Raw genomic sequence first — 12,208 nt, 5'->3', positions numbered from 1 at the left:
TGGCATTTAGAATTAACTAACTTTTGTCTGTGACTTTGTTTGCGTGGAAAAAAAATTAAGAGTAAAAAATATCAACATCATTCTAGACGTATGTCGACGGTGACGGTGGTGGTATGACGGTGGTTTGTCGGCCCCTGTGCAAAATAAAAGTCAAAAACAACATTCGGTTGGCTTGTACCACTCTGACTCCCCACTAACCATAGGATAAACTTAACCAACTATTTTTTCTTTACCTACTGTTGAGGCTTTTCTACAATAAGCCGCTTCTCGATTACGCCAGTCATCTCTGTTTTGTGCCATTCTCGTCCAGGTTACTCAGACATGTCTTCATTATAAGTTTCTAGCTTAGTTAAAATACTGTTTACCATCTACCTCTTAGCCAATTTTCATCGAAATTCATGCAGTAGTTTTTCCGTCAAAGAGTTACAAACGCACATACGTCCATTCAGCCGCATTTCTAACTTTAGTAGAGTCCTTGACCACGTCATGTGGGATTTGGTTTGTGGCTCCCTGGAACCCTTGCTGTCCATTCGAATGGGCATAGGCTTTCAGCTTAATTACTAGACTAGACTAGGCTTTGGACACTAAAAGATTGGATGGGCAATATGTCACCGGGCATTTACTTATTAGCCGTGCATACCAAGCCTTCTCTATGAAAGACACGTTATAAATAGGTATGAAGAACCAATATCGTGAAAGCCAAAAAAGATTTTACGCTTACAGTACTAAACGGCTTGTACAGTTTTGATGAATTTACGCAGTTTTTTGATGACACAGCATGCATCGTCAAAACAACATGCTTTTTAAAAAATAATTTGAAAGTTAAATCTAACGTTAATACTTATAAAGGGATTTTCCATTAATCATACTGATTAATGGAAAATCCACACCAGCTGTTTTTTTCAGGCATCAGTTTTTCAGTAAGAAATATAAACAACTAAGTACATCATCTTCAGGGTTGACTTACTGATTGTAAATAAACAGAGTTGTAAGGACATTGATATCAAAGAACTTTATTCATGATCTCGTCCTTCAAGCACTTTACGACGGTCGCAGGAAATGACACTGGCTTTTACATCAAAATGAATTAAGATTTTGTTTATTCATAAAACCAACTAGAGTTATATTTTTATTAAACTTCTGTACGGTGGTCACTTGTAATACGAGATACTATTGTATATTCGACATATTTTTTAAAACTCTATTGGCGACATATCAAACAAAACCTTGTTCATGTTTTGTTTATTTGAATTTACGTTTTTCATTTTTATTTCGTTTCAGAATTAGAACTGTCTCTGTATTACTCGAAAATAGGTTCGTTTTGAAGACTTATTCTGTTTTTATACTCGCTTCTATTACTTAAAGAATTTTTATTTTACTCTGAGAGAAACTATTACCTATTTAATTTGTCGTTCAAACCTCCAGACGTAACAACATACGTTTAAAAATTTAAAAAAAAATAAAACGTAAAGCTGTGAACACAAACTGTATAATATAATAATACGGTCCTAAAATAAACAACGTTTTCTTTGATGTTTGACAAGCGTTACACTTTTATAACACTGTCATAATTATTCTCAACGATAGGTCATTAATCAGTTACCTTTGATTTCTTATGTAGGTGTCATTTATGATGTAAACAACATCGTTAGAAACTTGGAACACATTTTTCATAGTGACATAGCTTTATTATATTAATTATGTGTTGAAATGACAAATTATTATTAAGATTTTTCTTTATAATAAAGAGTTTGTTAAATATGCCATTCATATATATTGTCAAATGTTGAAATGTTTCTTTTTTAATAAAGTTGGATGATGTCTTGGTTGTTTGTGCATTATATTAGTACTTTAAAAAGCGTTTATCTTATTTCAGTGATAAATAATTGCAAGTAAAATGGTTTATTATGAAATAACATTCAATGAAACATACTTCTACACAGCATCAATAATGACCAATGCAAATACAATCATCTTACCCACGTGTGAGATAATTTTGTGAATTATTGCAAAAAATCTTTTGCAATAATTCACGAACTTATCTCAAAGCCAGAAACAATTACATAATTCATTGTTTCCATTCAACAGGCAGAATTAAATTCCTATAAATATCAGATTTAATTATAGATAAGGTAATTAATTGTTATAAATCAGTTGGTGGGCAACTTTTAGGCTATTAATATCTAGTACTCCGTAAGCTGAACTTTTCAGAACTTCAGCTATTTAGAGAACGCTTGAGTTATTTTAGTGTTTCGGTCTATTATTTACTTATAGACTGGTTACTTAGGTCCGTATAAATAGACTAGTAATAATTTGGAGGCAAGGTTCTAACAACCTATTTTAGTATGTCAAACAAGTTTTTACAACCGTGCTTCCAAATTTATACCGGTCTATTAATACGAGCCTTAACGTGCGACAAGTATTAACAAATAAAAACTCAAGATATAGTTCAAGGCCGTACATGATTAAATAAAATAAAATTATTGCGAATGTTTTACTGTTTTCTGAATCGCTTTTGCATTGATACACGTTAGACACGAGCTATGAATTAACGCTTAAAAGTAACATAATATGTATCTAATTGTCACAAAAGTAAGTAACTTTAAACTTTTTCTGCAATAAATCAAGCAACAAACTTTAATTCCTACTGTCCGCGAAATCAATTTCACTTCGACATCTCCTTAAATAAAATTCAAATTAGTCTTTTTCAATTGCGGACGGAAATAACCTGACGTGCAACGATAAGACGATAAGCGTTCTATTTCTCAAAACTCTTAACATTTATCATAATATAAGTAAAGCTTGTCTAGTTTGTAACAAAATATGTATTTTCTAAACCTAATTTGAATTCAGACAGGATTATTTAACGGTGAAAGAAAACATTGTGAATCGCTGTTTGAAAGTTTCATTGAGTGTAAAGGTGGCTTAAGTTAGTTCAGCCGTTAGGTTAGACCATTAGACCTTACCTTTCCTAGAACAGCTAAATTCAATGTTATTATAAGTTAAAACAGCTGCTCGTTTTTATAAGTATTTTCTTTTTAGCCAGTAACAAAGAGTTACTGGATCATTTATAAAATCATTGTACAAACGTATCACGTTTGCATTGCATCATGTTTTAATATTAAATGAGAATTAACGCTACAATCGGGCATTATTTATTAGGTACCGCATGACATTTTAGCTCGGCTGCAACGCTACCTTCATAATGCTGAATACCTACTGGAGACGGAAAATAACCTAAAAAAAATCTAATAAATTATTATATAGATATGAAGCACTATTTTTTAAATAAATAATAAGTATTAGGTAGGTTAAAAATGGGTGTTATTTTTCAGCAAGTTTATCGGCATAGTTTATTCAAATGGTGTCCGCAATAAATACAAATGTAAAACTATTTTACGACCAACACCTGAATATTTCCAGAACGATTCAACTGCGTAATACTTTGAACCGATATATTGAAAGTATAAAAAATATCCGTTATAATTCAGACCATTTTCCGCATACATTTTATAGGCATACGTATTTCAGTCAATCAACGCAAACATTCGGTATAACGATGTGCTAACACTTACCTACTGAGTGAATGTAAATAGATTTAGATTTATCGATTACGTTATATATAAAAATACGCATTTACTACGAGAATGTAAATAAACAAATAGTTGAATGAAGGTCCTCGCGGACTGGACACTTTTGGAAGCAGAACTGAATAAAAATGGCCGGGGAGATTAAAAAAACCTTGAGGATTTTGTTCAAACTGACCCAACCCAAACTGGGTTGCCTTAGGAAAAACTAATGCCATTGATACAAAAATAAATCGTGTTTATATTGTATGTACTCCAAATAATAACAGATTGTTTCTTTGTTTCAGATCACAACCACCAAACAAGAATGATCGATCGGATATAAAGGAAAATGTTACAAGCTCATACAATGTTTACTCCTCAACAAAACAAACAACACAGTTGATCGTCAACATAATAACATGAGACACACGCTTCACATAGAAATCAATAAGATAAGACATACCAAATATGATAGTAATAGCAAACCAAAAAGGTTTATGATGCCAAGTTAAGAACAAGACAAAATTATGCCGACCGACCAATGGATCACCGATAATCCGATCGACAATGACTCATTCAGCAACATCAGCGATGAACTCACAAGTAATACGACTGACCCGATTGAAGACAAAGCGATTCAAGCAGCTTTCTGTACAGCATACACCATCATATTCGTGGTCGGGATCTTTGGCAATGCACTCGTCTGCTACGCCGTGATCAGGAACCGAGCTATGCAAACAGTCACTAATCTCTTCATCACGAACCTCGCATTGTCAGACATCCTACTCTGCGTGTTTGCTGTACCATTTACGCCACTTTACACTTTCCTCGGCCGATGGGTGTTCGGAGGCCCTTTGTGCCATATCATGCCTTATGCACAAGGCTGCAGTGTCTATATTTCTACGCTCACTTTAACCTCCATAGCCATAGATAGGTTCTTCGTCATCATCTATCCGTTCAAACCACGCATGAAAATCAAGACGTGCATATGTTTGATCATATTTATCTGGGTTTTCTCACTTTCCGTGACCTTCCCATACGGGTACTACATGGCTCTACAAGACGTATACTGCGCAGAAAAATGGCCATCAGATCAAATACGTAAAGCATTTGGTGCCGTGACTACAATCATGCAATTTGTGGTTCCATTCATAGTCATGGCATTCTGTTACACCTGCGTTAGTGTAAAATTAAACGATAGATTAAAGTCCAGACCAGGAAGTAAGAATAGTAAAAAAGAAGACGCAGAAAGAGAACGGAAAAGAAGGACGAATAGAATGTTGATAGCGATGGTCGCCATATTTGGTCTGTCATGGCTGCCCCTGAACCTCATAAATATAAGTAGCGACTTCTACTCATTAGCAGAAGACTGGAAGTATTACATGGTGTTGTTCTTCGTGGCGCACTTCATCGCTATGTCTTCCACTTGTTACAACCCGTTCCTCTACGCGTGGTTGAACGAGAACTTCAGGAAAGAGTTTATGCAGATCCTGCCTTGTTTAGGAGCTCTAGTCACTAAAAGGTCGAAGAGGAAATTCAACCAATCAGAGAGGACGGGGATGTTCCGTTCAGAGAAGACTTGTAACGGTAACGATACTGTTCAGGAGTCGCTTCTTACATCAACTGTTAGTAAGATGCCTTCGGTTAGATATAAAATAGAGTTCAATGATAAAATAAAGGTGTACGATGATGACGGTGTGGAGAATATAAGTCCAGATGAGAAGCCCGAGGATAACCCGAGTCCTAACGAAGACTGTGTTAATATGTATATGTTTGTAGATAAAACTGTAAATAGTTCGGATAAGGAGCCCATCGTGTCTGCGCTGTAGATATGAGGTAAGCAGGTCGTTAAGATAATTTTATTACTATGTTAAGTTTTAAGATAAAAAAATAACTTAAAGATTAACTTATCTCAATATAATGACTTTATGAATCATATTAACAACTATTTTAAATAGTAATGGTTTGAATAGAATAAACTTGTTTTGGATATACGACATCAATGTTAAACTTGTGTTTATTTATCAAAATTATAATAATTTTACATGTGGAAAGATGATCTAATATTCTGACGAAACTATAGCGCAAAATGAAGTATTACCTGAAGCCTAACTTATTATTATTTTTCACTTTATAACGCAAATATTTTATTTTCTTATTAAAATATCCATCATTTGTAATCTCATTGCTTTTTTTTATGATTGACGAAAGTTACCTAGATTACACTGAACGTAATCACATAAAATCTGCGTAAGAAAACAGCCATGCAATGCTAATATTTAGAGCCTCTTTTTGATTTTTCCAAGATCGAAAATAATGTTTTAGTAGACTACAGCAACGGATTCTCTCATAGCTCCATATTTCATAGACTTAAAAAATAATTGTCCTTCTGATCCCGAAGCCTCTATAAAAACAATCTTATCAAAATCTCGACCTTTACGTCCTAAGTAATCAAAGTATTAAACGAAAAATAAAAATTACTTTCATGCTCAAAAGAGTTTGTATTGTGGAAAAACTAAATTTATATTACTTTGTCTTCAAACCTAGAAACTAATTTTAGCAAACAATTTGTTAATCTCCAAGCTAGATCTTGGTCGGAACAATTGTTTTTTAAATAAAATACAGTATCTTAACATCAAGTAAATCTTTTGTTAAGTTAAACCCAGTTGTAGTAAGAATGTAAATTAAGATGAACATTCTACAAACTACTTTATGCAATCTTTTTTATGGTAAAATGTGTTAAGTTTGTAGTAAACAATTGTTATTTGTTTTAAGACGCACTATTTCAGATATTTAAACCGAGAAAATATTACCTACTATGTTCAAAGTTTATGTATATAGACGAGAAAACATAGGCATATTTGCGGCTTTTCTGTCAGATAGACTAGTAAACCAAGAAGACCTGTCAAAATTACTAGATTATAAAAACGTAATAAAAATCATGAGCTATTGTAAAAAAATGCACCGTATTAACCTAAAAATCACGGGTGCCTTTACAGAATCTACACAAAGCTCAATAAAACGTTCGTTATAAAGCCTGAAAATCATAAAGCCGTTAAATCAATGTATTCATAATTAGGGCGACCGAAACTAATTAAATTTTATCATAAAGCTAGTGCTAGATGGTATAAATATTAACGTTTATTGCGTACTTAATTATTTAAATACTCATTTGTATTTACAAATCATATTTGTGCGCTCATTCAAGCACACTGCATTTAATTGCCGACTGCCACAAAACGTATTTTATCGGGTTTTTAATAGCAATAATATATTTTATTAGATCTTTTTTAGGTGTATTTTCTATTTATGCAATTTTATACTATCCGTGACCCGCTGATTTGCTCATTTATTCATTTATTGATATATTTGAGTATCCAACAAAGGATACACTCTACAATTATTTGTAAAAAATATTATTACAAATAATTGTAACATTCTTAATTTAGAAATTTTATGTACTCTTCTCAGGAATTAATTTTTGAAACGTAAAATATGGTATGTTTGATGTCAAGTCTTGAACAGCATCCAAACAAAATGTCATTCAGACAGACCCGCGGTTTAGCCTTTAATTTTGTAACTAACAGACAGACCAACCAAACGTGTTTACATTCACATTTATTATATCAATATGAATTATATTTATTTATATTCAAAATGAATTATATTTATTTATAGAATTATAGTCATAAAACTCATCCAATTAGGTTTTCCAAACTTACTTTTGTTTGCTTTTCTATATGTTAGCTAATTAAACATATTATATTTTATTCTGATAAAGTTTGAACAAGACTTATATGCGGTTAAATAGACTAATGACCGAACAATACTTTAAAGTTATTAAAAGTTAATAATGAGATGTTATTGTTAGAAAAAATGCCGAACAAAAGGCACCAACTAATAAGGTTTCGCATTGGAAAGAACTCTTAAAAATTCAACGAAAGGGAAAAAAAATTAAGTAGGTATAATGCGGAAACTCACAAAAAGTATATTAAAGAATATTATGATTACGTTCAAAGGGAACAATGGAGGGTTTTTGTGAAAATGCGCTTCTGTTTTGAAGTTCCATGGAATCGTCTGAAAGTCGTTGCTAAGGTCTGTCTTTTACAATTTTTGCAGTATTAGGTGCAACAAGGGTTTATAATAGCATTGTCAATTCTGCGCACTGCTACCAACTGTTCATGCTGGCGCGATTTTTTACATGACATTAAACATTTTTTTTACTAAATATACAAAATTGTTGCAAAATACGATATAATATTTCATACGAAATATATCAATAGCCTGTTAACGAAAGTGAAAAATCACACTACTGCTAACATGTCACGTAAGATCTTGCGCCGATTTCATTTATCATCTTTTAACTAAATCGTCTGATCATTTCAGCTTTCTGCCTAACCACATTTCTCCCATTTTTTCGCAGTTACTATTTTTATACTTGTTTGTTTGTTTGTCGTACGGTTAGTGGTCAACCTAGTGTCAAAGTTGTTCAAGCCGCCCGAGAGGCCTTTGACGTGGCTTAACGACTGTTATCTTAGTAGACAACAGCCGGTACTGACTTTTTACGTGCCCTCCGAAGCACGGAGGCGCCCAGTTCAAATACCACTATGCGGTCACCCATCTATGGAATGACCGCGCCAATGGTTGCTTAACTCACAGATCGTTTACCGACCGGTGAGCGCAACTAGCTATGGGCGCCTTTTTTTATACTGCTTGAGTCTATCTATCTTCATATTACAACGAGTGCCATATTATATTATTCTTTGAAAATACAACACAATATAATATGCAGTGACGTCATAAACGACATGTAAAGCTACGCCAAGTGCTATAATCATAATATGTAAACTGCGTTAACTTTTTGTTCGCTCGCGAACTAGCACATAAAAACTCTGTCGTTTGCAGTAGGTTATGCAATTATAGTTTTAAACCAAGTCATACAAGTTTTTGTTGAATATAGTTTACTACTTATGTTTTGCCTTATGTAAAAACCGTTTTTACTATACCGAAGAAGCGAGTCAAGGATTTGAATCCCACCTAGGACCATTTTTTTCGTAACAGCACGAGTTTTCCGAAATTAGAAATGAATACGATTTTTTATCAGTTGCTTAGTTAGCATGATACAAGCTGTCTTCAGTTCCGAATAAAATGATAATGTAAAACATGTTGGTTGTCCGAAAATGTTTATTGAGTGCTAATTTCAAATAATTCAATAATTTCTACAGTTTGTAATTAGAAATGAGACAACTTCAGAATAGCTTAAAGTAGCAATACCAACACCAATCCATGACTACGGAAGTCTTCTTTCAAAGATGATCTACGTACTTGAAAGATCATATCGTTTCAAAGAGCGCGTGCGCGATCGTTTTATGTTTGCTTACGGCAAAAGATCATAAGGGCAATGACACATACGATACTTCTGACAAAATTTTCCAGGCGCGCGATATAGCGTCCTGGGTTAAATGTTGTGATATCAAATCGCTAGGTAGGTTAGTTGTAAGATCAGATCATTGTTAGGAGCAAACCACAAAGGACGGAGCGACGAAAGGTTATTGACCTGTGTCATGTTTGGCAGAGACAGGATAATTTCGTAATTGTTGTATTTGCACTGCAAATTTTCTATCAAATCAACGTTTCTTGAATGGTATAATGTCTTGGCTCCAAAAGTAGTTCCCTATTGAAAATCAAAAGACATTGTCGAGTATCGTACAAAGCATCGAGCGTGCTAGACACGACTTAATAGAAATCGAATATTGGCTGAATAAATCGTCGACGCTAAAAGTGTTGTATGAGTAACGGCCCTTAGATTACAATTTTATTTTTATATTTAACTATCGCAGCATCCGTTTGTTTATTTAGTTCACGTCTCGGATTTAGCTCGTTTTGCTTCATTGCTCATAAAACAGTACACATTACTACACATTAGTACACATGCATTGTAAAATAGCGTTGTAACTTTATACAAAAATGCTGTAACAGTATTGATTCGGTTCGTGTCGTCACCAGTAATCTAACTAATTGTTTTGTGAAGGTTAGTCGTTAAATAAATACTAGGACGTTTATTAATTACTAACTTTAGTAATAGATTGTTGCGTAAGTTGCGTGTAAAGGTCTAAAATTTTTCATCCGCCGCACGTGAAGTACTGAGCGGTCCAATAATAACTTTCGCATTACATGGCTGTTCTAAACTAATATGTGTCTCTGATTAACGCAATTATACAAGTTTGCTTGACATTTCCGCACAGATAATGCGCATATTATTTCATAGCAAATAGTTTACTAACGGTGTATGTTATTTTTCTATGAAATTGACTTACTTACTTTACATACTAAATCGTGACTAACCTTTCTACGTATCACTCTCACTACGGATAAAAATCCTCTTAAGTTTATATCCCCGTTTACTGAAAACCATAAAACTAAGAATTAATTATAGACGGTAAAGCTTCGGCTTATAGTACTTAGAGTATCACGGGGATATACGCTACTACATATTATAATGGCTGTTTTAACAAGAACCGTGGTGATTCATGTCGAATCGAGTGCGGATTTTTAATTGTTTATACAACAAGGTTTAATTCGTTAGAAAAGCCAAGTCGTGATATGTAGCAACTTAGTAATTTAATTAAACGTTATTTAGTCTAGATTTTTAGACTGTTAGTAGTTTAAAGTCGCATTACGTCTGATTAAACAACATTTCACACTTTATAATGAAAATAAATATAATGCTGACTAGGGCTCCTTATTTCTTTCATATAAAAAACTCGGCATTGGGTTGTCAGCGTGTATTTGTATGAAAAATTTAACAATAATATAAAAAAAATATAATAACATAATTTATATCTATAATCTTCTTTGGCATTTTAATATTTCGGTACGATAAGGAGTAAAGCCAATTGTGCAACCAATTAGAGATAAAATCAAACCATATTCTTTGGAACTTTCTTCCCTCCCAGGAGTAAAGGAAAAATAACAACGCCGCGGCAAATTTTCTCTTACAAAAATACCTTTACCTTTTATTAAAATATTTTCTTTTTCTTCCAGGTATTGATGCAGACAGTTCTATCCGGAAAATTCTAGAAAACTTCTCTTGTGTACTCAATAGTGAAATGACATTATAAACTTTAAAGTGCTTTGAAAAGTAGAAACCATTTCCACGAACATTGGTTATGTTTTTATTTTCATTGTATGTTTGAGTGTAGACATGAATATGTGATTTATTTGTATAGAAATATGAAGAATGTGCCAGTAAAATATCACTTTAATAGATTTTATGTTCTTTCAAACACGACAATTTAGTCATAAGGATACTGATCTAATCGTATAAATGTAAGATTCATATGAAATATGAATCAAATATTGTTAAATGTATAAAACATTCAATAAGATTGTATGTACATAGCCAAGTAAGTATACGATTATTGTGTACAGAATAGTAAAAAATACTAATTAGAACTTAGTGTAAATATGTCAACTAAGAATAAAAGTATTTACGTCAATTTTGTAGTTCGATTATGAACTTTGAGCCCCTTGACGAAGGTACTTTTTTCTATACGTGTATAGTTTTAATATAGCGTTCTAGTACTGTGTTATTCTAAAAATATTTTTGTAATTGTAAATGAGTAAACGTGTATATAAATGCAAAATGCCTTGTAATTAGTCAATGGATGAAATACGTGCAATTTTGCTGTCATTATTATAATAAAGTGTACCAAAGACAGATTAAAACATTAATTTCTTACCCTTTTCCCTTCAAAGTTTGAGTAAAAATGGAGTAGATTTGAATTCATTTGAATAATTAAAACAGAGTGAGTAGCTATAAAACAAGGGTATAATATTTTATAACACCTACTTTAGGAAAAACTTCCACGAAGGGTCATATCTTTTGCCTTCAATTTTAAAATTACAATTTCATCTCAGAATTTATTTTGTATCACGATCCAAACCCTCATAGTATGAGCAGACTGTAACTTATTTTCGTAGGGTACTCAAAGCAACCTACTTCTCTGTTGAAAGAATTGAAACCCTTCGACATAAATGCATTATTGGTGCTTCACATCTTAATTTTAGATTCGTCATAGCAATTGCACTACATGCTATGTCTCAAATGTAGGACTGTATGCCATCGAAAACATTCTGTAAAAACCTCAAGTCTCGCCGTAAAAAGTGGTGAGATCTATATAATACCAAGTCGATTAATCTATTTAGTCTCTACTTAAAGGACCTTCTTCTGTCTTAAGTTATTACGTATGTTATTATAATGCCAATTAAAAAAAAAACCTTTAAAACAAATAGACCGACCTGGTCATCGCATGATCACACTACACAGCACGACGAGAAGTTAATGCTCCTGAAATGTTAATGGCGAATTTGTGTTTTCTTGCGATGACCAAGTCGATCTATTTGTTTTAAAGGTATTTTTTTTTAATTGGCATGATAATAACATACATAATAACTTAAGACAGAAGAAGGTCCTTTAAGTAGAGACTAAATAGATTAATCGACTTGGTATTATATAGATCTCACCACTTTTTACGGCGAGACTTGAGGTTTTTACAGAATGTTTTTGATGGCATCTCACTTCTTTTTGTAGAGCGAACATAAGTCCAATTTGTATGGAAAGACGTTTTTTTTTTCAT

At 32.8% G+C, this 12,208-nt stretch overlaps 1 protein-coding gene across 1 annotated transcript in view; it reads left to right on the top strand.

Annotated features, from left to right (window-relative positions):
- Positions 1-11,284, top strand: part of LOC142978444 (prolactin-releasing peptide receptor-like) — a 69,473-nt gene extending 58,189 nt beyond the window's left edge. The window contains exons 2-3 of the mRNA XM_076122904.1: positions 3,875-5,405; positions 10,614-11,284. Of these exons, the coding sequence (XP_075979019.1) occupies positions 4,097-5,398 (1,302 nt within the window). The 5' untranslated portion in view covers positions 3,875-4,096 and the 3' untranslated portion in view covers positions 5,399-5,405; positions 10,614-11,284. The remainder of the gene's footprint in view (positions 1-3,874; positions 5,406-10,613) is intronic.
- The last annotated feature ends 924 nt before the right edge of the window (positions 11,285-12,208 follow it).

Source organism: Anticarsia gemmatalis, chromosome 14 (assembly GCF_050436995.1).
Source record: "Anticarsia gemmatalis isolate Benzon Research Colony breed Stoneville strain chromosome 14, ilAntGemm2 primary, whole genome shotgun sequence".
Lineage (NCBI taxonomy): Eukaryota > Metazoa > Arthropoda > Insecta > Lepidoptera > Erebidae > Anticarsia > Anticarsia gemmatalis.
The sequence above is the reverse complement of the archived record's forward strand: the minus strand, read 5'-3'. Positions and strand labels throughout refer to the sequence as shown.